A 27,829-nucleotide genomic window follows, 5' to 3' on the forward strand; every position below is an offset into this window, starting at 1 on the left:
AATGCTGCTCATCTTTCCTACCCTTTTCTTAAAGCAATGTGATGTGAAATCAGTGGTGGCCTAATCTTTTTTTCCCCAGGGGAGACTGGGGAGGAAAAAAAAAAAGCAGGGAAGAAGAAATGTATCCCAGAACTGGTTTTGGAGATAAAAATGAGCAAGTTACTTAGCGAGAGTAATCCCAGTGCAACTAAGATCTGCAGAAACTCAAGGCTGAATCCTGTGATGCCACCTGCTGCAGTGCCTGGAAAGTACTTTTCTTGATACAATAAACAGTGATGCTGGCCTGAACAGATATGCTTGGAGGGTGAATGGCACTGCTTCAACAATAAAACATATATAGCAATTCAAGTGTAAATTTCTCTTATGTTGGTCTCTTGTGTGCCACTTTGGCCACATAAACTGATTTTCAAAACCTCTCAACCTGGCTCACATGTAACTCTGCACTGTGAGAGAACAAATGCACCTGCTGTGTTTTGGAGACATTTAAAAGCCTTGAGCTGAAGAGATTACTCCAATTTAAGGTCTTCCTTCTAATAATCCATACTAGATGCTAAATGAAAATGCTTTAAGGCTGTTAATCATTAATAGCAAAATTCACAAAAATTCTTGGATACTGCTTCCTTTCACTCTAAAATTAATCAAGATCTCTTAGGTACAGGGGGAACAGAGTGCTGGATATAACTTTTGCCATTTAAAGCACAAAATATTCCTATTGCAACAACTGAAGCCCTTTTAACTTTGAAAAGCAACTTACAAGGTTAAATGTTTACCTCCCAGTCAGTTCACCCTCCCATGCCTATGAACTAGGTCTTCTAGGTCCAAGAACAATTGAACCCACAAGTGAATATGAATGTATCATTTATTTGAGGTGGACAATTCACATCACTAAAAGTCACAGGTAACAAATTTTATCTGGAATTTGAATCAGGTGTTTATTTTCAGGGGCAGCTTCAGAGAAATACAAAAGTAAGCAGCACGCACAACAATCAGATGCGGCTGAGGAAAAAAAACTTAAAATCTTAATGCTCAGAAGCAATTTAAACAGAAAAAAACAATCCTGATTTGTGATGAAAAAGATGCATCTTGAAGGCAATCCACTGAATGGCTTCTTCAATTATTTATTGTTTAAAAAGTATGCAAACCATGGCACAGGCATATACAATCCTTTCAGCTGTGAGGAAAAGAAAACCTCATCCTAACATATTCATTGCATAAGTCTAAAGTAATATACAGAAAATTTCAAGTAAAGAATTGTGGTCTGAAGTAAAAATTCCATTTCATATTTAAAAAAATTAGAAGGCTATTTGCTTTTCTTCTCTCCATCCACTGGTTGATCCGTTTCAGAGTCATACTGGTATTTTTCCACACACTTCCTAGGGAACCAGCCTCGTTCTCTTATTCCACCTTAAGACATGAAAAGTTCCATTAACTTAGAATAAAACATGGCCCACTACTGAGGAAAAACACAGGACTGGAAGAGACATCAAGCACTTAGGTAAGTTATTTTCTTCTACAAGACAGAACATCTAACATCATTGCCTGGGGATGCACAGATTTTCTCCAGCTTCCTAAAATATTTACAGTTATCTCCAAAGTTCTGCAGTGAGAAAATTCGTCTTCATACCCTATCTGAATCTTTCTGTCTATAAATCAGATGTACAGCTCCTTTTTCTATGCAGCAGGGCACAGGAAGCACATAACAAACTTGTCTGCCACAGACTTTCACACAGGTGATGACTATTTGCTCATACTCAAGCTGTCTCCTATTTCCTACTCCTCTCCAGGTAAACTATCCCAATTCTTTTGGCTTTTCCTTTTAAGTCACATTTTCTATTATTCTAATAATTCTCATTTTTCTCTGTTTTCCTCTCAATCCTTTACAGTTAATCTTCCTCTTTCCTGAGATGCAGTAACTGCTTTTACTTGTATGAGTATTTCAGCAGAGTCTCTGCCAATGCTGAGAAGGATGAAAGATTTACTTCAGCATCTGGGAAGCTTGTGCAAATATGAAATGCACATGCAATGAATTAACAGTTGATTGGAAGAAAACAACAGAATCCAACACACCTTCTGGCAGATAAAATTTTAGTTCGGTCCAAAGCAAGAGGTTTGAAGTGAAAAATGTAAAAGCAACGATGCAGGTGGCTGTGATGCTGACCCTCTCAGATCAGCAGGAGTCTTTACTATCTTCAACACCCCCAGGTAGTTTTATAAATGCATATTAAAGTCTTTAGAAATTACTCCAAACAAAGACATGATGTCTCCTAGATTTTAAGGTACACAAAGATTAATCTCTATGCTTATATAAGGTGTGTAGGTAGGAAGCCTGGATGTGTTTAAGGCAGACCAGCATTTAAATATCAAAAAAAAATGAATCATCCTTAACCTCTTTATGGTCTAAAAGTCTAACTTTTTCTTAGAATATGAAGTGTCCCCCTTCCCACTCAACTTTCAGTGTTCTGTCAGTCTGACAGAGTGAATTAGTGCTTATCAAAACTGTGAATTCTGTTAGATGTAAGGAATAAAAACTGTGGAGAGTGGAGAGAAGCTAGTACCAATAGCGTTATCACTCTACATTTTGAGAAGTGAACATATAATATTGGCCACATTTCTAAATAGCTATAAAATTGATTTGCAATTTTCAACAGAAAAAGCAAAATTAACTGCTCCATACCATCAGCAGCTGAGATGAGAATCTTCTCACCATACATCCAGTGTCTGGGGAAGGAAGCATAATAGGTAATTAGATGCCAGGACTCAACTCAATACTTCTTTGAACCAAATAAAAGGGTGTGGAGCCACTAACTTTAAGCCTCTGGTGGCTAAAATCAGATCCCCTTTATTCAGTGCAATTCTAGGTTCTTCAGTGCACGGTGTTGTGAAGAATGTTTTAACACCTTTAGTCACAGGGCAGCAGACACCACTGTAATCTTCTATGGCTCGATACCGCACCTACAGATTGGAACAGGACACAGCAATTTGTTTTTTGAAGGTGTTATGGCCTTACTGATAAGTTTCACACTAAAAAAAATAATTCAAGCATACCACAGATTTAAACATAATGACCATGGCTGGTAAAGGGACTCTAAATTCTAAATTACTGCTTAACAATGAAGCACAATTCTCTTTATTATCATGTTTCTTTCCATCTGGAAACTAAGAAGCAAGGGCTAAGTGCCAAGATTAACTAAGCAGATTGCTATACATTGTTTGTGTTGCTTAATTACATTTATTTATACTGCTATTTCAATTGTTTCAAAATAATTTTAGACCAAACTTCAACAAATACTTACACTTCTTACTCGCTTGTCTGCTTTCTGTTTCAGCTGCTCTATCTATAAATGATAATAAATAGAAATTTAGGCAGCATTCAACACAAAATGAAGCCAGGTATTGAAATCACTCAACAAACAAAGGAAGTACCACTAGTATCTTGAAGCACTCACAAAGGCATAACTTTTTAGTGCAACAAAAATGGGAGAACATTTAACAGAACTCCTGTATATGCATTTCAAGCCTGTCTATTTTAGTTATTAAAAAGGAAAGCAGACAATTGGATAGGGGGCAGAATCAGCTGGAGATACCATTGAAGAGCAGTTACCGTCAAACTGTATTGGTGACATCCGTCTCTAACTGGCCAGTCCAGGCCATCTCCTTCAGGAATCCCAGACCATGTAAACACTTGCCTGAAGTTCTTCCATTTACTTCCCATATCATAGGGGAAGATAAAGGTCTCACCCGTTTGGTAGTACTGGATTCTGTCTTTGGCCTAGAAAATAATTAAGAATTGCTGTACATAAAGACACCCTGCACACTGCAGTCAAGCAGCAAATATTAAGAAGGCCAGGTCATAAGCCCTGTATGGGTCCATGGGACCCAAAGACAAATATTTTCAGGCAAGAGCAGTGAACTCCTGCTATATCAACCCAGGCTTTAAAAACTACTTCAACCAATCATGGCATTCAGAAGGATGTCTGGTTTGGGTGTCCCCATCTCTCTAACTCCCCATTTACCCTTCAACAACAATCCACTGACTACATTGGTAATTCATTCCATGCTCGGCTCTTATTTACTGCTTTATTTTAGGCACCAATGCCCGACTATTTCTCAGTTATATACAAGAGCTTCCACAGCTCAGAATCCTTTGACTAATGATCACGAACATGACTCAACATTGGTAGTGCCAATTCCTCCTGTAAGAATGCACACACAGGCATGATCTGAATTGCCCACATTCCATAGTCACGAGCTTTACATTTCCACAGTTCTGATGACATCTAGTGGAGCAGCCACAGAACTGTGTTCTCTTTGTTGCAATAATGCCATTTTATTAAATATTTATGTATTACAGTCCATGCTCAGCTTTCAAAAGGGACATATTAGCAGCCTGTGTTTTACAGTAAAAATTTTAACACATTATTCCAAGTTCTACAATATAGTGATAACAGGGATTTCTTTCACTTATGTTCCATTATCCCATTATTCAAAGGTCTAACAGGACTTGGATCCAGTCACATCCCATGCAAAGAGTTGACATTACAATACTTTAAGTACTTATACATAGTCAAGATGCTCATGCTAATTTGGTACACAAAATAAAAGAAAGACAAGACATTAATGAAATGTTTGTGGACTTACACAAAAACTAACCAGGTAGAACCAAACTTATTTCTAAATACTGAGTCAGTTTTGCTTCCTCTAAACTTAGCTTCTGTTGTTTCTGTTTTCTCCTGAAAAATCTTGTGATATCTTTATCTCTATAAAGATAAGGAAATTACAGTACAGAAGACTAGGTATTTTCTAGTACGTCTTTAAAATCAAGGAAAACCTTCCCTTACAATCCAAAGTAAGAAATGGATAAAATCATGAGTCAAAAGATGCCACTTTGAATGGGTCAGCGAGGTGGACAATTGAAGCTACAGGCAGATGTAATGACTAAGCTCAAGTTTCAGATGAAAACACCCACATATTTCAAGCAAAGATAAGCAAAGTCTTTTCAAAGCAAATATTATTCTCTGTTCAACAAACTCCTACAAAACAAAAGAAAAATCCATGCATTTACATGATTTCTCATTTCTTTCAGTGAATTTCAGAGATGGTAAGGGAAAAGCTTGTTGTAGGTATAGATCAGTGGTGAATTAACATCTCTGGTTTTAACCCAGAGATGAAACAAATTTATAAATATGAAAAATAGACCTTGTAACAATTCAAGAATACTGTATTAAATGCATACCTTTTCTTCAATCCAGGATTCGATTGAAGTTTTATTTGTCAAAATTACTTTCATCTGAAATAAAAGTGTTAGCTGAAATTAGGATTTATTTTCTTCAGAAATACATCAGCTATTCAAAGAAAGTTTCATTTAACAAATTAAACTTGTTTTAAAGAACAAAACCACTTTTATAGACTTAACTGAAACATTTGCTAGAAGCTAACCCTCAGCCAAGATACACAACCTAGAATTATACACTTAAGACAGTATCACACAGTATTGCACTTTATGCTTAAAATGAGTCTTTTTGTTTCCTTCCAAAGATATCCAACATTTTAAGAAACATATCAGGCATATTTACACCTACTTGCAGAGACAGGGCAAGTATTTTGCCTTTTTCTGGGAGTTTATAAAATCCATCTCACATTTTCTCTAGTTCATTAGATTTTCACATCCAAGTCCTCCCATGAAAAATAATGAAAAAACCCAAAAACTGTGGTAACAGAAAAAATAGGACAAAGCTACACAAATCCCTGAAAAAGTTATACAACAACATAAGCTCCAAGCAACTGTTCTTATCTCAATCCTGAATTCTGTTTCTGCTCCACAAGCACACAAAACTTACAGCTTTTAACTTCTTTGTAAGAGAGCAACAGACTCACCTGGATAATAAACAGCATACCAACAGCAATAGTTGTTCCTAATGCCAGTCCTAAGGCAAATAAAGATGCAGCAAATGCAGACAGTCCAAAGGGAATAATGGGACGAGGGTCTCTTTTGGCTGCACTCATGTCAATCTTCACAGAACTCCACCCAAAAGATATCTGCAAAGAGGAAAATTCCATTCAGCTCTAAAACTTTCCAACTGCTGAAACAAAGCAAGTTATCCCTACAAAATCTGGCTCTGAACGCAAGTGTCCAACATATGACAGAGATGAAGCAGAGTAACAAAAAATTACTCAAAAGACTTATCTTTAGGAAAATGAATCACAATCACAATCACCATCTTGAAAGCTCCACAGGCCCAAAAATCAGCAAAAAAATCTGGACTCTGATATGTTAAAAAACCCTCATTCATCAGTGGCAAATGGACAATGTCCCTGTTTTCCGTGGAAATGCTGCAGGCTTCCTCTGAAAACTTTGCAGACAGCAATTCTCAGCATGACCACTCTGCAAACACAACTCAGCTACCACAAATACAGCTTCATCTGTTACACTCAGGTAATGTTATCAAGCTCTTCACTGCAACCACAAAGGCTGAAATCCAAGCTTATAATCTTAACCATGGATCTGAGATAAGGGGTGTATTCCAGAACAAGCTTTACTCACTGTTGAAGCTTTCCAGTTAAAAAAAAACACAGCTGACATAATTATCTTAATTCCCAAAAATAATGTAGTTTTTTTCCTTTAAGAAATAGAAACAATTTTTAAAAAGTGTCCAGTAAAAGAAAACAAGATCTAACTTGTGTGTTGTAAATAAATAGCAGCTGTTTTCTGTGCCAGCCAAAACACAGCCTGTCTCTCTCTCTACATAAAGTGCTACTCAGAAACTATCTTCAGTCAATGTAAAGCAATAGAAAACTACCTGTGATTATGAGAAGCAACAGGGAAAAAAAGAAGGAAAATATAAACAACTTTCTCTTAATCCTCCTCCATTCCCATACACACATCTTATGGGTACACAGCAAAACTAGGAGTGCTTCTGGAAAGAAGAACAAGGAATTCTACATGCTTCTTCTCAGAAAATCAAATTCTCTTGTACTTCCAGAGATAAATTATGACTTAGATAATACTTTAAGCATTCAGTTATGTTTTCTTACTCTGTTGTAAAGCTGAGTGTACATTGTCATAATAAATATGAAAGAAGCGTGAATGCATCCCAGTGGGGCTAAGAGGAGAAACAGAGTGAAAGATGCATGGTTCTGGTATCCACAACAGTTGTTGATCCAAGGACAGTGGTGATCCATCTTCATCACACATCTGTGAATAACAAATATTGATTAATATAAAGGATATTTATGATGTTTCTCAAAAAACTCAAAGGACCCACCAATTTCTGACAGATCAACACAGTAGTTTCTTTTTAGTTGCTATTCAGAATTATATTTCCATGTTGCAGAATTTAAAAAAGCAAATAAAAAGTGCTTCAAGGCCCTACCTTCCCCAGTTATCTGTGCTCCCCTTTACTCAAACTAACTAGTTGCTAATAAACACCAGAGAACAGAGCCTGGAAACAGAGTCATAGAATGGAACTTGTAAGAACTATGATCACAATAATTAAACACTACTGTTAATGCCAGTTTTTAAAAATCAGAATACCAGGAATATAAAGGAAATATCAAATTCCCTTGTAGAAATTAAAGAAAGATATACAGACAGAAGTGTGATAGTAACTCTTTCTTTTCAGTGGTTAACCCTCTGAAAGCTTTCTCAATTGCTATGTATTTACCTTACACCATTGAAAATCCTTTTCAAAATACATTTAACAAGTCTAAACACCCTAGAGACACTCTTGTATTCAATATAAAGCCTGTTATTTTGGTGTAGCTTACAGATTAAAAAAAAAACCTGAATAAAGATTTGTTCACATTCCAAATTACCTTGACAGGTGTAAAAGACTCTGTGACCACCTAAGTGATCAGTCCTTGGTGTAAAGACTTACTCAAGAAAAAAGTCATTAATTTTAAATCTGGGGATGATGTAGCCAAGTTACAGCACTGCTCTGGAGCTTCAGTTTCCTAAAAAAACACTGACTGCCCATCTTGGGTTTATAGAAATAACAAATGAACACATATGTTGCAATATCCTTTCACCACATTGTCTTAGGAGTCCTTCAGAGGACAACTTGCCTGGACTGCAGACAGCTGAAGTGCCTTGATTTTTTTCAAGATGCACTAAATTCTACTGACAGATATTTGTAATAAAGTATCCTTTGTATCAGGATGAGTGTGTCGGAAGATAACAAGATGCAAACTTCTTAAGTTGACCTAAAAGATTTACCTCACTTAACATGCTAACTCCCCTCAAAAACCTGCTTTGGTGAAGACTCAAAAAAAAGCAGTCCAAAATTTCCACACAAATCGACATTGAATTCCCATTTGGAAAGATGACAGAACAGATATTTCTACTCTCTAAGCAGGTCAATGTTTGGACTCAGAATTTAAAAAGAATTTTAGTTTTTTAGGTATTTACACAGACTCACATCCCTGAAGCAAGACTGCATTGTTTTGTTAGTACCATCAAGAAGTTCTTAGGAGAAACTGATTTCAAACTACAAAGAAAATGTTAAAGACAATCATTTTTATGAACTAGAACACAGCAAAACTGTATAGATATCATACAATTAGAAAGTGGAAATACTTGAAAGGGCTATAGTGCTCATATGGAAGCTTTTTAAAAAACGATTATGCAAGTGCTGGAAGCACAAATTATGTTAATAGCCCATCATTAGGTTTGAAGCTGCTCTAATATGGACTTTAAACAGCTGTGAAGAGGAACAGTACCTGTTACACTTCCGACAGTGGTGTGAACGAGGTGCCTTGTAAGACTGACACACCTTACAGTATTGGAGATACATGCAATCCTGAGATTTTTCCTTTAAACAGAAGAACAGCAGTGTTAGATGTATACACAACTCTGCAATGTTTATCTTGGCATTTTCCTAACTTAAGAACCTTTGGTTTCTTCAGACAGGGTGTGTTTCATAGTCCAACCCTATTTAATAGTAGGCGTCAAGAAGAGGAAAAAACAAAATTAAATAATTCCTAGCAAATCTCTTGGCTATCAAAACAGCCATCTCCCACTGTTGAAAGTGCTGGCTGCTAAAAGAAATAAACAGTTCTTCTGTCAGGAAGAGCAAAAGCAGGATTTCATAGTGAAATTCTGAGAGTAAAAGTCAGCATGTTAGCATTCTAATAAAAAAAATCCTGAGCACATTTTCTCTCCATTTTACACCATAAATCACACCAAGCTGGTAAACACTAATGTGCAACTCACTCACAATCTCTTTTATACGCACACACACCCCAACTACAGCAAGATGAGAGACAGAGACACTTGCAGACAGCAAGTAGTGGCCAAAATCTTGCCCTCAGGAAGTGGAGTACCCAGTTGTCCTGCTAAGATGATTACCAGGATCCTCTCCTGCTCTGTCCTGAGTAATATTCCACAATTAGAAAGGTGACCAGCACTAAACTCTGGGCAGCTGCCTTGAGATACTGAACCTGTGTCATTCTTGACTACAACTCTTCCAAGAGGTTACTGAAGCACAGGAAATGCAAATTTCTATCTTGCACTGTGTTAAGCAGAAGGTAACCATATAATTTTCTAGCTTGCATCAAATAAAAAAGACATTTTCTAAATGAATTACTTCTGTTACTGCTAGCAGCAAAATCTCCAAAACAGGTGTCTGCAGGAGTATGCAGATAACCTTGAGGTTCTCATTCCCAGCTATCAGTGCATGTTTCCTGCTGCTTTGCTTTGAGGAGCCCCTAATAAAACACAGCAACTGCTGCCAGCCAAGCAGCATTACCAGAGCCCCGACAGCACAGGGAGGGGATGGAGAAGGGCAGCAGAACAGAACAGAGCCTTGGAGAAGCAGATCAAGGCTTCCCTCAGGCAAGCAGGAAGCCGGCTCAGCTCTGCAAGGCTGACAAAGCAGCAGTCACGGAAACCAACAGTGCTGTGCTCACTGGAGCTGAGGCCAAGGAACGGCCACCTGAAATACTGCACCACTGGCCACTGGAGACCACCAAAGGAGACCCTGAAAGGCCACATATGGACTTCCCATAAGGAATGTGACAACGTCAAGTAAAGCACTACATATGCATCACATATACATTAAGTAAGTGGGGATAGCTAGTAAATGTGTAATCAGCTGGCTAATAAAAACTGTTTACCCAACGCTCAGCACACTCCATTAGAGGAAGGATATTTGAAGTGTCCAGCGTACTGCTTTGTAATATCAAAACTGTGCCAGAAAGTTTCTATCTGTCCGATTTCGGTATCAGGAGCAAGCACGGCTGTTCTGGAAGCTCTGGAAGCGGCAGGAGCAAACCGGGGAGAGACAAAGCAAAGATTTCGGAACCAGATAAGAAGGAAGGAGTGGCCTGACAGCGTGCAGCGCTCTTGGGGGACAGAGGAGAAGCAGCGGCATGGAAAGAGAGGCGATTTCTCCTGTCCTGGCCGCGGGGGCAGCCGGCCCGGCCGCAGGGCTGCCCGCCGGTCCCCGCGAGGCCCCGGGACGCGGCGGTCGCAAGGCAGCGCTTACCGGCGTCCACCCCAGCGGGACGTACCCGGGGCCCACGAACATGGCGCTGAAGTAGTTGTAGAGGATCATGACGGTCCAGTTGAGCAGCATCACGAAGTTGACGCTTCCCCCGGCCGTGTCCAGGGGCCAGTACCAGAGCGCGGCGTCGGCCATGGCGGTGGCGGAGCACACGGCCACCACGGCCAGCGCCACCGCCGGGCCCCAGTGGCACAGGCGCCGCGCCCGCCGCAGCGCGCCCGGCCCCGCCATCGCCGCTACCGCCGCCCCGCCGCCGTCCCGCCGCCGCCGGGCATGGCTCCCGCCCGCTGCCGAGGGAGAGGGCGGGAAGGGAAGAGGGAAGGGAGCGGGAAGGGGAAGGGAGGGGAAGGAGGGGGAGGGAATGGGAAGGGAAGGGGAGGAGCGGGGCGGGAGCGGGGCCGCGCTGCCGCCGCCCGCCCGCCGTCCTCCCGCAATACGGGCTCCCCGGGAAACAGCGGCCCGCCTGTAGCGCCGCCGCCGCGATCCTCTCCCCAAGCAGGTTACGAGGCGGGGCGTGAGGGGCTGCGCGGCGGGAGTGACCCATCGCCGCTGCCGCCTCTCCTCTCCGATCCCGCGCGCCGAGGCCGCCCAGGGCTTGGGCAGCGCCGGTTAAATCGCCGCAGTTTCGCCGGAACGTGTGGCGAGGCGCCCGGCAGCGGGGCGGGGGACGCGTTTTGGAGTGGCAGAACGCGGAAGCGGCGCGGAGCGGCGGCAGCGCCATCGCCGCGATGTCCTCCGAGTTCGAGAGCTACGAGCAGGACTTCGCCGTGCTCACGGCAGACATCACGGGCCGCATCGCGAAGGTGCCCAAGCTGGTAGGAGGTGAGCGGCTCCGCAGGCCCGGGCGGCTCGTCCGTGAGAGCCGCTGCGGCTGCCGGCGGTGGGCGGCGGCGGGAGGTGCGGGCGCGGTTGTAGAGAGCTCCCAGCCAATGTGGCTCCTTGCGCGGCACAGACACCTCCCCGCCCCGGCTCTGGCCCAGCGGCGAGGTGTCTCTTGAGATGTCTGCTGCTCACCTGTAAGGACCAGCTCCTGCCTTCTGCCCGGATCTGGAGCACGCCAAGTTACGCCAGGGCACCTGAAGGGCTGAGCAGGGCTGGTGGGGGACTTTCCCTGTGCCAGCATTGCTGCTGAATCCTCTTTATTGTGGTCATGCCACGACACCACTAATGGAAATCAAGTCTTTCTCCTGTGGCACAGGCAGATCTTGTGCATGACCTAATCTGAGTCAGTATTTTTGCTGCTTACTCCTCGTACCTTTGATTTGGATAATTAACTGTGGTGACTCACATACAGGAGGAGATTCAAAGAAATTCGTGTTCATTTACCTTAATGTGTTTGTCAGTAGCCTGCAGTTTTCATGGTTTAATTCATGTTGTATCCCTGCAGTAGAGTCAATACTGTCTGTAAGAGTAGAAAGATAAAAATTTTAATCTCGTTAATCAGCCCAGCTGAGTCTTCCAGCACACAGGAACCAGTGACCCAGTACAGGGCTCTGAGTGTGAGATGGAGGGAAGCTGACACTCGTGGTTTTCCCATCTGTTCCTCTTGTAGCTCAGCTTAAGGCCTCTTCTATTTCCAGCTCATTTAATACTTCTGCCTCTGCTTGTTAAGCATATTACCCAAAAGTTTGGGACCCTTAACCATAGGAGTGGATGCTGTGTAAGAAGGAAGTAAACACATACTAATGGTGTACTTTTCCATATCACTAAAGGAAAAGGTATCATGCATCCAGGACAAAGAATAGCATCCTACTTTTAGATTGGGAAATGCATAATGAGGGGATGAAGTAGAGACTCTAAGCAAGATTTGAGGTGGGTGGTCAACTAAAATGTGTGATCTTAGGGGATTTTGAATAAGATATCTTTTTGATTTTGGAAGGTTATGTCCAATTCTAATCTTAGCAAGTTAGAAAGTCTTCTAAAAAAATAGGGTTGAGTTCCGTGGTTAAAGGGAACTATGCCTTTTCCTTGGCTTAACAAAGATGTTTTGCTCTTGATCTTAACAGCAAGGACACAGAGAGATAATTCAATCAGAACCTACAGCTGAGGTGGAAAAATTCCCTTCTATTTTTGAATGGAAACTTAAAAAATGAAGACGAGAGAGAACAAGAGTTCAGCTGCGAGTGAATTTTAGAACTGGTGTGTAATTTAATCTGCTCAGAAATTATATTTAACCTGTAAATGGGCACTGGAACCATTTACTGAGAGGATGCAGGGAGGATACAGGAAGCCTTCACAAAGGCTTCTTAACTTTTGGACAGTAAATTTAAGGCCCTCTGGTAGGAGCAGGGAGACATCATAAATACACTACTGGCTCATCCTCTGAAAATCAATAGTGCTAGAATGATTTTTAGGAAAAGAGCGATTTAATTCCCTAATTGTAAAGAATAGAGATTTGAGTTCCTTATTGTATAGATTTTGGAAGTCATCAGAGTCTGTTCAATAGCAGGAAGAATATTCTGCATAATAGTAGTGGATTTCCATAATCCTCTCCTTGAATCAGTCTTCCTTATTCACTTAGGGAGATTTTGGAGCTTAAATAAAAGATGTTTAAAGAGTATTGGCTTCAACAGTGACATAGCCTAGAAGCAGCAGGCTTTGAAATCATCACTCTTTTATGAGACCATTAGAAAGTTGCTTTTTTAATAGAATTTGCTATCCTCTTGGAGGAGACAGAACGCATGTTCCTTGCAGGACCAGGAATGTAGTACTGGGCTAAATGAGGTCAAGATAAGACAAAGTTAATTTTTTTTCCCCCATGGTTTATTTGTGGTTAGTTATACCTGGTTTGAACTGACATGCCTTATAGCTGCTTCTTGCACTGAACACTAATGGCTTAGGTATTGTTTCAGGGCTATTCTGTCTTTCATCAGGGAAAAAAAAAAATTCCATTACTTCAAAACAAACTGCAGCCTTAGCTAACAGAGGCATTTGACCACTTGGAAAAAGAAATCTCTGATTATGCTGAACACTTTATCAGAAATATTTTAAACACACATTTTTCCCTTGTTTCTTAATAGGAATTTGCTTCTTCATCACCAGAAGTTCCAGTTAGTTCTTGTGGCGGTGACTGGGAGAGCCTTAAAAAGAGGATTATGAGGTGGGAGGGGAACGTGAGGTGACAGTTTTCAGCAGCAGTGATTTGAGAGAGATTGCTGATGGCCTTCTTCCTCCCCGCTGGAAGAAGCAGGATGAAAGGTGTAAGGACTTGTGCCACTCTGCATAATAAAGAGAGACCTCCTGAAGTCTAGTGACTGGTTATTTCCTCTGCTGCCCAAGATGGACCTGCTGTAATGGAGAAATGCTGCTTAATTGGTTTTGCAACATTCCTGCATTCCGTGATGCTGTCCTGTGTTCTAGGAAGATGATGGCTCAGCAGACAATCCTGTTGTCACAAATGCATAAGTAGTTCAGCAAGAAATGTAACAAAAGCTGTCTGTATCACAGAAACAATAAGCAGCAGGGACAATAGAACATCTTGGGAAGAAATGTCTTCTGTTGTTGAGGCAGATGTCACCTGGGGGATTAAAGAAATTTATAAATAGTGAAATGCTTTTTAAATAGATTTTCTGTGATGCTGCTGCAGGTCTTTGAAGAATGAAGATCATTGACTAATGTGTTTTATTAATGCTCCTTGGTGTTTCAGAGAAACATATGTCTTATGATTTGACCAAAAATTCATATAAATTTTGATTGCTTGATATGAAAGAGAGTTTTATCAGCACAAATGGTGATACTTAGTCTATTCCCAGCACAGTAGCCTCATTCTTCTGATACTTGGTACCTGCATTTTCTGCTGGGCAAAGTGCTGCATTTCAGTTGTTAACAGGTTTAGCTGAAGAAAGCCCCACCTTTTTCTGTTGTACTCCTGCACTGGAGTTTACTGTCTCAGTATCAGATCTGGCTCAGTGTGCTATGCCTCGTGAACCCAGTTTTATAACCCAAAGAGAGAAATGTATGTATTGTTCCATTTGTCTCTGCTGTTGGACAGTGACTTCTGGCAGTGGTGAGCACGTAACCACCTGAGCGAGCGCAGCAACATCTACAAGTGATCTGTCAACTGAAGCTCTTTGGTGCTCAGTCTCCTCCTCAGCATGTACTAATGAAAAGAAGCAATTCCAGAGCAGTGGGACTACTCAGTCTTGATCCAGGTTTTTTTAATCTCTTCATTGACTTTGAGATCAAATCAGTGCTGTGTTATCTTTCCAACCTTGTAGACAGATTCCCACCTTTTTGTAACTGCTGTATTTTAGGAAACAAAGTGTCTAATGCCAGGGCAAAGCTGAAAAAACTGGGGAAAATGTAGTGAAAGCTTGTTTCTATTAAGAAAGTGATACAACTTTGTGTACAAACAGAACAGATTTCTTTGCAATCCTACACATGGGAAAACCCCCTTTTGTTTCCAGTATTATCCATAGTTTGTCAATTTTACCACTTAAATTATACAAACTGGTGGCATATTTTGTTTGGGGCATTCTGTCTAGCAATGTAAGGAAAAGATTACGTTTAGATATATTTGATAGAGCATTGTTTTTTATTTTCTCTAAAGGATATTTGAGTTCTCAATCAAAAAAAAAAGTTATAAGACACCTTTTTCTTCATTTCCTGTGGAAGTGTATTTAGGGAAATGATTGAGTAGGCAGATTGAAAACTGCTAAATCACAGTGGACTAATAGTTAGTAACATATGAGCATCTTTAATTGGACTATAACTTGTTTGTCCTGATCTACTTGATTAGTGGCAAACTTCTCTTACCCAGAGGAACTCCCTTGGATGTCACTTTTAGTCTCTGAGCAAGTACGTGAGCATTGTGCCCCCCTTCCTATGGGGATTCTGGCTGTGAAATAAGTTGTTTCCTTTGCTTAACCACTGAAGTGAAAGTAAAACTGAAAAGAAATGCTTTGGAAACCATGGTTGCATAGTATTGTGTGCCCTAGAGGATCAGCAGTTGAAACAAGTTTAACTGCTCTCCTGGAAGTCTCTGAAGATCCTGCTCCAGAGCTGCAGTGCTGGGATGGTGCCATGTGCCTGCTCACATATATTTGAAGGAAAAACAAAGGCAGTTTTCCTGGGCACCATCTGGGTGATTATGTACCTGGGCCAGTGTTAAAATCTGGAGTTGGATTAAAATTTAATTATTAAACTATTGGAGATCATTTGAATACCCTCTCCTAATCTTATGGGAAGAGTTTTAGCTAGACCTTCTTCTGTACTAATGAGTTTTCCCTACAAAAGGTCTGCAGCTAAATTTCTCTGTGGGTCAGTAAGATTTACTGGCCACTGGAGTGCTGAGTAGTTCTTATAATCACAAGTACAAGGAGATTTTTTTTATATCCCTAAATTTCATGTTACTAAATGTGTATGAAAATTGTGATCCAGTACAACTCAAGAAAGTACCAAAAACGCTATAGTACATTTATTTTCTGCTGCTATGTTTTAAAGTTTTATTTCAGATTCAATAAAATGGTGCTGTGTATTTCATACTTTCTATTGTTTTTATTTTTGTCCATTGTCATGTAGCTGCCTTCCAAATGAAGGAAAGAATGTAGATGTTTGGGATATGAGAAGAGAAATTTATTGGGAGGGGAAGGGGCAGATTTCTTTTGGTTTTTTTATTTTAGGAAGATAAAGTGCTGAACTTTCTGGCCTGGGTGCTATAATGAGAACCTGATGGGGAATTAAAGGAAGACATTGTCTGTAGATAACTAAAAGTGCTACACAGAAAATATTTCCTGCATCTTCTGCTGTGGTAGTGTGCCACCAGATGTGGCAGTGTGAATTCCAGATTTGCAGGAAAGATGTTCCCAAGGCTGATCCTCTGTGCAGGGAGAACTCCAGTATGTGTAACTGAGGAAGGACAGATTGTGATGTTCCTGTGTCCTTGAATGAGACACTAGAGTATTTGAGGTAAATGAGAAGATAAATGGATAGGCATTTCAGCCTGTGAGAAACTGATTTATGTTCCTTTATTAAGGCAGTACTCTCATGAAATTCAGTGGCTTGTGGAATGCAGAGGATGGAAGGGGATCATCAGATTCTCCCTTTTGGTCTTTAATGTGTCAGGATACAAAGGGATCATGTGGAAGAGAGGCAAGGGGATTCAGACTTAAAAACAAAGCTCTGAAGTTTAGAGATACATTATGAAGTCTTGTGCCAATGTAGACTTATCCATCGTGACCTCTGGGGAGCTGTGACTGGAGACACTTCTCATCAGGCAAACCACCAGTACAGATGTCTCATGACACTCCTGGTTTCAAACAAATAATTTGTTTGTTCAGAGTTCTGTTGTTAACTTCACTGACACAATGGGTGAATTTAGAGTCTGAAGGCTGGAAGATGATGGTAGGATGGAAACCCTTGAATACCCACAGTAATAAAGCAGTGTGGGACATTTTATTATCCAGTATCTGAATATACTGTAACAAACCAAGTTGTGAAGCACTCAGAATGTTTGTGATGATGTGACACAATCTCAGTTCTCAGTTCAGACTGGATTCTCTGCCTGTGAATGGATGGTTGGAGGCAGGATAAAAGCCAGTCTCTGTAGCTGGGGAACCTAGCAGATGTTGATTGCTATGTATAGCTTAAATCTTATTTCAATTTAAAAAATATATATTTTAGTACTAATTTCCATTTTACTGTTAGTAGAAGACTGGTTTTCTTGTAGTTCCTGTGGCATTTCATTTTATATCCATTGAAGCAGATAGAAACAATTCTAGACCCAGAATAGGAGTAGGGGAATAGAAACATCATTTTTCTTCAGACCTGGAATTAATTTTAATTGGGATGTTTGGTTTTGTGCATCTCATATTTTGCAAATGAATCTGTTAAGCCTTTGTTCTTAAAAAATTTTTCCACTTAGTGTATCTATGTACCTTCTCATGCATTTGTACACACCAGCAAGTGTCAGCTGAGGCATAATTCCTACAGCTGTAAGTACTTTCCTAACTAGAAAATGCTACATTAACAGAGCAGAAGAACTTCAAGGATTCTCCAGTCTTTTTTAATTACTAATGTGTGTATCACCACGTGTGAGAATGTCACACAGAATAAATCTCAAGTCTGTTTTAGCTGATATATACAATCTTTTGAAATGGTATATTTTTCTTTCATGGTAAGAACACAATTATATTGGTATTTTCAAAATTGTGTTTCAGATGAGAAGAAGCAGATGGTTGCAAATGTTGAGAAACAGCTTGAAGAAGCAAGGGAACTGGTATGTTCTGGCTTTTTATATGTTAACTGCAAATTCCTAACAAAAATAATAGGATCATTGATAGTAACATTTAACACCCATGCTCTAAAAATACTTAACAATGATATATTACAAAGTGAAATAATAGTCTTGAAATAGTTCTTATTTGAGGATATGTAATACAAGAATAGTGTATCTTTTTTGATCCTGTGTTAAGTGATGCAAGGTTTGCACTACTGCTATAAGTCAATAAATAGTTACAGACTTAGAGTTGTGGATTAGGTCTTTGGGAAAGGAATTAAATATTTACACACCATGACTTTGTTTTTGGCTTGTAAGACGCAAGCACCTACTTAATTTCATCTATTAGAATGTCTTGTGGAGCAGTAGATCTTTTTTCCATTTTAGCAAGTTAGACAAAAAGGTGAGGACAAAGGGACCATGGCAGTGTGGGTCACAGATCCAAGAAGAGTGTAGCTGTTAACCAAGCATTAGTTTGTGGTTCACACTGACAAAAAAAACCCCAGTATGTGACAAGCAACATGTGTTAAGCAACTGTGACTCTTCTTTTATTTATTTTGCTCCCATTACAGCCTGTCATGTATTCCATCTGGGAGTAGGATAAAAGTAAAGTTTTGTAGATATGGAGTAACTGAGCAGAGGTGTTGGTGACAGCTGAGATTGTCTTTTTCCCACATGGCCATTAGTTCCTTAGCTGAAGTTGCTTTTGTTTATTGCTTGCAAATGGGTTTGGTGTATCTAATGTCAGAAATGTGACCTGAATGTTACGATAGGGAAATAAATTAGCTTTTCTACTCTAGAATTTCTTGTAATGGAAAAAACTGGAATCAATTATTTGGCTGCTAACTAAACAATAAAATTAATTTTTTCAAGTGTCATAGGAATAAAAAAGTCTCTTGACTGTTTGTAGGCATACACGGTGCTTTTGGTTTAAGTCTTGTCGACCAGAGCATTGAAATAGCATCCAGTAAAGCTGGACCTTGGGATGACTTCCTGCAGTTTTGCCCTGTGAGGATGATAAGGCACCTAACCTCTCTGGTTTGGTTTTTCCAGTAAGAAACATGGTAAAATTACTGTCTCATCTCCTGAGGATGTTCTGAAGATACATTAAGCCCTTTGGGGCACTTTTATATTCAAACAGCTGCAAAAAGTAGGAATCTAGAAATGTTTTTCAGCTCATTTTCACTACAAGTTGACATGGGAAAAGACAGAGCAGTACAGAGAAGCTCCAGTGTGGGTGGTCATTCAAATTTGGTTTTCTACTCCAAGTGGATTGGAAGGAGCAGACATTGAGTTAATGGCTTCTTACCTCTCTCCTTACATCAGGAAAAGATCATCTACAATTGTATTTATTACAAAATTAAAAAATAAATCCAGAATTCATATTTTTATGCTTATGACAATCTTCATTTAATGTACTGGCTTTTCTTTCACACTTTTGTTTTAGATCTTTAGATTCAATTATTGGCTTTAAGCAATTATCCAACATGTTTGTGATTAAAGTCAAGGCTTGGGTTTAGAAATCAATTTGAACAAACCTGCTAATAACGAAACTGATTAAGAGGATCCTATTTTAAACTAGAGGCTACAGTAGAAAATCAAAATAAACATAATTATTCCTTGCTGCTGATAGTTTTCATACATTGGTTTGCTTCATTGTCTTGCGTTGTCAAAGCTGGGATTAGCTGATTTTTTTTATTTCCTGCTTGGCTAGGAAATAACACTCTCATGTATTATAAATATTATTATAGAGATAATTTATTTGTGTTCACTAACCAGTGATGGTTTTAAAACACTGTCTGCTTTGTTTAGGTGAAATCACTGGTGTAATTGATTTGATGTATGTGCAGAACTGACATGAAAACTTTCAGACTCTCAGGCTGCCTTTTCAAGCCAGAGCTGTGGAGTAAGAAGTCTCTGGAGAGAAATCCTGTTGTTCTATGTCCAGTGTGGAGTATCTAATTGTTTTTTACCAGGTTTTTAAGAAAGGTGACTGTTGAGCTAACCTTATTTGAGTATAACATCTAGCATGTGGCAGAAGAATTGTGAATTTTTGAGTGAAATTCTACTTTTAAGAGGACAAAACTCTCTCTCTGTTATTTGCCTTTATCTTTGATGAAGAACGCATCAAAAAATTGTTGTGTTATAAATTCTGGATTATTCTTGTCTTGTGTTTTTTAGTTTGGATCTCCATTTGAGTTCCAGGGCTTTAGAATCAGAATAAAATAGTGAAGCTGTCACATTTCTTAAAATGCTAGCAGCTGATTCATTTGGAGAAGTTTCTGTGGGAGGGGGAGACTTATTTTGGAGTGGACATCATCAGCCACACTACTTTGTTGTATTTTTAAATGGAAATAAGAAGGTCTGCTCTGCTTTTGTTTGCTTATGAAAAATGTGATTTTATGACCAATAATATGAGTTGTGAAAATGGAGATGCATGAAATTAAGTTGCATTTAGGTTCACTCTTGCTTGGATCACTATGTTCTGCATGGATTCTCAAGGAAATTTCTCAGCCCAGCCACAAAATGCACCCAGTTCATCTCATGATGAAAAAACATTGGTAAATATTGGTCAATGTAAATATGCTTCATCATTGTTCCTTGGACCTTACACTCTCTGATATTGACTCTTTAGAATGAACATTTTATATTTCCTGGATCACAGACTGGTTGTTGGTGCAAATTCTGAATTTACTGATACATGTTTTTGTTTTTATATAACAGACAAGAATTGAGACTTCATTAAAATTTCCCAACCACATATATATGAGGGAAAAGTTTATAGAACATTTGAGATCAAATATATTAAGATGAAATTGATAACAAATAAGCTATTAATTCCAGCTATTGGTTTAATTTATAATACTTCTTTGTAAAGTTAAGTCTGAGCTAAAGAACTGGGTAGAATTAGAAATTGCTTTGTGTGTTTCAATTCATTAGTGACTATTTAATTAAAGTCTGCTTTATAGTTTATTATTGAATATAATTTTGTATAATCAGACTACATCAGGCAAAATGACTTTTGAGTATCTAGCAATTCCATTGATTAAATTCAGATGCTTTTCTTATGATATGAGGATGAAATTTCAAAGTGTAAGCAAGTGATTACATAGGAATAAATTCTAGCAGTCCCTTGTGAAGATCTGCAACCAGTAGCCTGGGACCCTAATTGAAAAGCATTTCTGCTCCTATGCCATATTGTTCAACTAAGATCAGTAGGAGGTGAGTAAATATTGTTTCAGGTGCCTACAGCAACCAAGGAGAGGTATTCTTTTATCCTTTTTAAGTAAATTGGAAAGATTTTAAAAGGCAGGTGTGGGATTCTTCAAAATAGAATTCCTGAACAGACAGCACCATATAGAGCAGGCTACAAGACCCAGTAGGCAGGTAATTAGCAGCCCTCATTTATGACTTTTGATTTGCTGCACCCCTGTGCCATATTCTTGTATTTCAGGCCCCTTAGAATTCTACATGGCAAGAATAAATAAAAAAAGCTTTTGAAGGATAGAATATGTCTCTAATTTTTTAATCCATTTGACTGTATACAAGTTCTTGAATAGCATTGTCGTTGAACCCTGAAATTCAGCTATTTAATATAACTACATATAGGTTTGGAATGTAGATTTAGGTAGCCAATTCAGGTTATGTAGTTCTGCTGAGATAGCAATATTTAAAGAAAAAAGAATTTGTTTATTAAACATAAGAATTACTCTATTAATCACACAGACTGGTGGTAAATAAAGCATTACATATATATAAATAAGTAAAATAGCTTTTTCAGCCAAGGTTTCCAAAACTGCACAGCTAGGTGAAGGTAGGCTTTCTTTTAAACTATGCTCATTTGCAGGAATTATTCTCAGTTTTACTATTTTTTTTTTTGTAATAAGATGTAATAGTCATTACAGTTGGAATTGAAAGCCAGAAATGTTCGGCTTGAATCATTCCTTCTGAGTGTTAATAATACTAATGTTGTAATTTGTTTCTTGACTTAAGATTGTGCAAAAATTTTGATAAATTTATATTATATTGCAGAATAAGCAACATTCTTCCTTATAAAGAAGGAATATTTCTTGAACTTAGGTATATTACTTGAACTTAGGTAAATTTGTTCTTGCTTTAATTAACGTTTTGATTTATATACCTCCTCTTTGTTTTTGCTTGTCAGCTTGAGCAGATGGAACTTGAAGTTCGAGAGATCCCACCTCAAAGCCGAGGGATGTACAGCAGTCGAATGAGAAGCTACAAACAAGAAATGGGAAAACTTGAAGCTGATTTCGTGAGTTTTTAACTTAATACATAAAGATGGCATCTCTAAGATTTTTTAAAATAAAATAATGCAGTTATTCAAGCAAATGAAAGGACATTTTTGACTAGTGTGAAAGATAAGTTCTGCATGTGTCTTGCTTTCTATGGGGACAGATGAAAACCAAACTGAGGAAGAGAAGCTTTTCTTTTAGCATCAGTCCCATACCAGATTCCAGTTGCTAGTCTCCTATGCCTTTGCCCTGGAACTCTGTTGTTGCTCTGTCATTAGATACTGTGAGTGTTCATGTTGTATGTAAAACAGTCAGCTTTTAATTCTATTTCTCAAGGAATGACAGCTTATAGTAATGTGGACAGTAACATGAAAGCCGTATAATCTCCAATCCATGCAATTTTTGAATGTAGTTTATCTCTGCACTTCATTTGTTAGTCACTGTGTTTTCTTTTCCATTGCACTTAGATTCTTCTTGGCTTTTGTACAAATTGGTTATAAATACTACATTTTTTGACTAATGGTTGCAGAGTAACAAGAGTCCCTTGTCTCAGGGCTTCTGCTACAGTTATCAGTCCTTTTCTTTGTGACTGGGATTTGCACTGAATAGATTTGCATAGAGACAAAACTGTTTCCTGTAAAATCATGAAAAAGTTCAAAGGGATTGCAAGTGTAGGAAAATGCTATGTTAATTGGCAGCAGCTCAGTTCCTCCAGGGTAGGGAGAAAGAAATAACTAGTGGCAGTATTTTCCATTCACTGGAGAACTGTGAATTTCCTCAAGTTGCTGGCAACTGTTTAATCCTTCAGGGGAGGGAAGTCAGTGTTTATACCTGCAGCCAAGAAATCCAGCTGACTGTCGCTCCTCTGTGCTTCTGCCAAGCCGAGCAGTTGCACAAAAATGTATGAAAAGATGGTTGCAGTTTGTAAAGTTTGAAGAACGTTAGAATAAAAATACTTCCATCAAAATTTTGAGGCAATCTCATCTGTTCCCCTGTAGGAATTGTGTGTGGCCAAACAGTGACTTCCCAGAGAGAGCAATTTCTGGACCAGTTGTGAATGCTGTTTATCTTCTCAGATGTGTGAGAATTTGCTGGCAGCATATATTTGTTCCTGGCCTATTTCTATATGTAGGTAGATGGTGGAATTCCTACTTTCATATTCCCAGGCAAGTGAGAATGAGAGAGTTCAGAACTGAAGACTGTATGGAAGAGGAGAAATGAGTGTGAGGAAGTTCATCATAGCGCTGGGAGTTACATGATCACAAGAACATAAGTTTGTGCTCAAAGTGAAGAAGCAAAACAACACGAGAAAGAGGAAGGAAGAGGTTGTAATAATGGATAGAAACAACAGCTCAAACCCAAGGATCTTCAGCAGAAGATCAAGGAAAGAAAATGATGTGAAGGATGGAGCAAAGTGCTGGAAAAAAACAACTGTGCTTGAAAAAAATATCTTATATAGCAAATAGTGGTATTACAACTAAATGCCTTACATAGTTCTAGGTTCTAAACACTAATATTTTTCTAATTTTGTTCATAAGAATTTAAGACTCTTTTTGGATTATTATCCAGGGAAATAGCAACTTGTTGGAAGCTACAGAACAAAATTAATGGCAAAAACTACATACCTCAGTGCACAGTCTTTTTCATTAAATTCTGTATTTCGAATGTAAAGTGAATGTAGAACCAGCATTAGTAGTTATATTTTATATTCATTGATAGCACGAGAATTGACCTTGTGATTATTTGAATGCTGTATAGCATCTGAAAATTTGCCCTTACCCAAACAGTTATGGAAAACAGCAGCATAGCAACGTGTTTAAAGCTAGGAGAAGGAAACATGAGGTTTGTGGACTGTTCACTTGTCCATTCTTTACTGGCAGGATGTACAACATTAAAGTTTATTTTTGACATTTAATATGTAACTGGTGAGTTTATTTTGTCTTGAGGAGTGTGTGTAATAATGACAAAATGCCATCACTGTAATATTATTAATTAGGTTCTGTGGCATCTTGGTGAATATGTAGAGGTTTTTTCCCCATACTATGTTGAAGCATATTCTGAAAAATACAGATTTAAGCTCTGTTGAGCTGTACTTAGAGGAGTTACTCCAAACATGGCTTTTCATATCTTTGTTAAATATATATATATAAATAAATAGGAAAAATTGCAAATAGGAGGTTTATTTCCTCTCATTGCTAATCCTTGTTGGTTTGAGACCTCCAGTTAGGTGTCAGTGCTCTGCAGTCCAGGGGTGTGTGAAGGCAAAGGCATATACCCCATGCACTGGATTGCACATGCATAGTTGGTAACACACTAATTGCAGTAAATAATATCCAAGCAGAAAAAAACACCTTGCCCTGTCTTAGCCCTCTCTCTTGAAGAGGAATGAAAAAAAGATCAGCACAATTTTGTGTTTTGAAGTACTCAGGAAACACAGCACTGTGAATACTGATGGGGAAAACGAGCAGAGCGAGCACTGCACCTCAGCTTTAGGCAGGAGTGGTTTCTGATGCTCACCTCAGTGCTCTGCAGTCTTTCCTGGGGAGAAATACCAGAACAGGGCAAGCAGAGAAGCTGCACACATCTCAGAAAGCCAACTTTCAGGCTTGTGATAAACGTACTGAAATAGAATGAAACTGTTGATAAGCCTTATGCTGTCTTTTTTCACTTGCAGATGTAAATCTTGGTTTTATTATCTCGCTTTCAGTAGCACATCCCAGGCCCTTCAGTTCTGCAGGGAGGTTGTCCCCGTTAGGCCAGGGAAGGACTGCAGGGTCCATGAACGCACTGGTGGCTCTATCTTGTGGCCCTAGGTGGAGTTGCACATCACAGCCTTGTGCTCTCCAGGCTGCTCCACAGCTTGGGACCACCTGCCAAAGAGTTCCTGAAGCTTAAAACAATCTTTCTATAAGAAGTCTTTTTCCTGCACCCACCAGTGCACCATTGTGAGGTTCATGTGGGCGCAGAGTTTGTGGTGATTGGGATGGGGCTGGGTGAGCCCATCCCCATGGGCACAGCTGTGAGCAGCACTGGCAGCAGTGAGCCATGGAGTGCCCAGGGGCACTGAGCACCCACCAAAGGGACAGAGGGCACACAGGGGCACTGCATCAGCATGAGGGGACAAAAGGCTGGGCTGAAGAACCAGAAGGGTGGATCCCTGCAGACTCCTGAAGTGATGTGGTGTTACTCTGTATGGGCAGATGCCTGAAGCCTTCTGAAGTAGTAAGGTGTATGGTTGAAGTCTTCTGATACCGCATGGCTATACCATGTGTGTCATGGCCCTCTTGACTACAGCATGTGCTGTGACAGGTTTAGGCTTGTAAATATTTTTTTCTAGTTGTTTCAGATGTAGAATGTCTATGATGCCTGCTTGGTGTAAGTTCTGACAGAAAAAAAAAAAAGTATTTTAAGTATATGGACTGTAAGTATTATTTATTCATAGGAATAAAGCATTTCGTGTTAACTGCTACCTAAAAGTAGCCAGTTACCTTTAAATAGTGGTAAAAGGCTTCCAGATTTTATAGGCATTACTTTGAGCTAAATCTATCCCAATCCATGTGAAAATGTGACTCTATAAACCTAGCACATATATGGTTATTTCCTAGTATTTGTATCCATCCCCAGGGTTCCATGTACTGGCTCAATGTTAGGGCACCATAAAATAGAAAAAACCAAAGGCAGGCATTTATTTTCCTGAAAAGCTTACTGCCAATACATAAGGCATTCAAATAGATGAGGAAATATAAAAATCTTGTAAGACCACATTATACAGTAATATTAGTGTTACAAAAGTGAATATTGCACAATCTGTTAAAAATGAGATGAGCATATTGAGAAAGAAGAAATATCCATCAAATAAAGGAGGTTACACAGGAACTCTTCCTATTCTGTTGGCAGCACAGAGGTAAATCTTGCAGGTAGCATTTGTTGTCAGTTCAGGAGACAGTGCTCATTCCTTTTAAATCCTCAGAATTGATACTGATTTTTGGTAATTCTGACTTTCAGAATAACCTTTAAAACGAAAAAAAAAGGGAGTGGGGCAATTTGCAGATACATAGATACATTGTCAAAACTTGAGCAAACATTTAAACATTCTTGGCATTTAACAATTGCTTCAGTCATTACTGAGGTGTGTATTTACAATTTATACCTCCTGCAGGTTCTTTTTCAGATTACTGTTAAAACTTCAGCTGCTAAGCTTGCGAAACATTTAAGGAGATAACCAATGGAATTTCATTGGATAAAGTTAGCTCTCCTGTATGACTCTCAAATACCACCTGAGTCCAGAAGCTCACCTGAACAACTCATACAGCTGTGTCTGTTATGTTCTGGCTGTTTTTTTCAAATACCACTTCCCCCATTTCAGGTTCAGTCACCTACGTAGACAAATATGGCTGTAAGCACATGAAACCATTTATCAAATGGCAAGTTGCTGGCTGTATCTTTATGGCCAGTCTTGCCTAGATCTCCAGTTTGAGCTAAAACTTAGAGACTCAACAGTTGCTGTTGGGTTATTTTGATTCATAAAGCAAATAGTGCGATAATGTTCTGTACTTACAAAACTGTGAGGAATGTGTGGGGCTGCTCTGTGTATATCTTAATTGTTGTATCCTAACAGTGCTCTTGAAAGCAGGGACTCTGTCGTGCCAAAACATCATGTGTGCACAAGAACCTTGCCTGGGCAGGTGCAGGTGCTTTTAGTGAAACCTGATCTGTTGACACATTAAGAAGTTCTGAAATCAGATTAGTTGTCACTCTGTGAATAGTACAGCTGTTTTGAATGGGCTTGCGGAGGATTTGTTCTAATGCATACAAGATTGAACCAAGTTTCAGAAGAAAGAATTTGAATTATCTGGCCATATACTTTGACAATCTAGTTTCGAAAAAGAATATTGTGAACAAAAGTTCGTTTACTGCCATTTCTATAGATACTGTCACCTTCTTGAGATAAGTAATCACTCCTCTACATTCTACTCAAACTGTTCCTTACAGAAGTAGTTTGTTTTCCTCTGTTACTTTTCTAATAACTTCTGATATGATATTTGTCTGCCTGACTGTGGCTGAATGTTAGGCTGGCCTCTTTTCTATAGAGCCTAACTCCATGTTGTCTTCAGCTTGTTTTCACTTGAGTCCCCACCCTGGTGGGTTTGTGGTGGAAAAAGATGGAGGCATTTGACCTTTTGAAATTACTTGATTTATAATCCTGGTTTTTTTTTAAACTGGGAAAAAGTGATACAGAATTTTTTTTTTTCTGTTTGGTAACATTGAAGGCCTAAACTAATGAAGTACTAGGAAGTGGTATAACTTAGAACCCCTGTAGAAAATTTGCCCTAAGTTATTTATGTCTTAAATTTCTTTTTATTGTTTTGTGTGGAAGTGTGCAGATGGAAGTAAATTTATTTCATAATGGCATTTACTAGTGATGAGATGCTTTTCTGTGGAGGAAAGTGTGATAGATGGGAGTTAACATGCTTAATTTGTAATCAATCTAAAGGGTTATGATCATCTTAGCTGGGATTCCTGAGAGGCCAGACCAGTGAAATACACCTTACCTCCTGGGGTCTGTAATTCTGTAGGTATTGCTTACAAAGAATCATCTGTGTTTGACCAATAAATGTGTTATGTATCTCATAGCTCGGTGTGTGAAGAGATAATATGCTGGGTGAGGGCAACCAAGTAGCAAATTTCTAATATCAGTAAAGCTAATGCCTTAACTAGATTGTTCTCTTAACCAACTCCCCCTTGACCCTCGCAGGAAATTCTGTGTCTGTCCATCTGTTAACATGTAGGGCTGAGACTGGTGACTTTTGTGGTGTCTCTTTGTTGGTCCTTCAGCAAGTTGTGGTAGAGGTGATGCA

At 39.2% G+C, this 27,829-nt stretch overlaps 2 protein-coding genes across 5 annotated transcripts in view; one reads left to right on the forward strand and one right to left on the reverse strand.

The window, feature by feature from the left end:
* Positions 1 to 841: 841 nt before the first annotated feature.
* ZDHHC6 (zDHHC palmitoyltransferase 6) lies at positions 842 to 10,730 on the reverse strand. The gene is made up of 10 exons (XM_021525994.2): positions 10,482 to 10,730; positions 8,716 to 8,807; positions 7,033 to 7,192; positions 5,875 to 6,036; positions 5,234 to 5,287; positions 3,602 to 3,769; positions 3,294 to 3,335; positions 2,807 to 2,952; positions 2,675 to 2,718; positions 842 to 1,404 (listed from the first exon to the last, which is right to left on the reverse strand). The coding sequence occupies exons 1-10, from the start codon at positions 10,728 to 10,730 to the stop codon at positions 1,301 to 1,303; spliced, it is 1,221 nt and encodes a 406-aa protein (XP_021381669.1). The 3' UTR covers positions 842 to 1,300.
* Positions 10,731 to 10,940: 210 nt separating this feature from the next.
* VTI1A (vesicle transport through interaction with t-SNAREs 1A) overlaps positions 10,941 to 27,829 on the forward strand; it is a 266,586-nt gene continuing 249,697 nt past the window's right edge. For 2 of the 4 annotated variants that reach the window (XM_021525990.3, XM_077784693.1), the window contains exons 1-3: positions 10,942 to 11,321; positions 17,657 to 17,715; positions 21,881 to 21,991. In XM_021525990.3, the coding sequence (XP_021381665.1) occupies positions 11,228 to 11,321; positions 17,657 to 17,715; positions 21,881 to 21,991 (264 nt within the window). In that variant the 5' untranslated portion in view covers positions 10,942 to 11,227. Of the gene's footprint in view, positions 11,322 to 17,656; positions 17,716 to 21,880; positions 21,992 to 27,829 lie in introns of all 4 variants that reach the window. The other 2 variants (XM_021525992.3, XM_021525993.3) reach the window with 2 other exon arrangements.

Source organism: Lonchura striata, chromosome 7, assembly GCF_046129695.1.
Source record: "Lonchura striata isolate bLonStr1 chromosome 7, bLonStr1.mat, whole genome shotgun sequence".
NCBI classification, from domain to species: domain Eukaryota; kingdom Metazoa; phylum Chordata; class Aves; order Passeriformes; family Estrildidae; genus Lonchura; species Lonchura striata.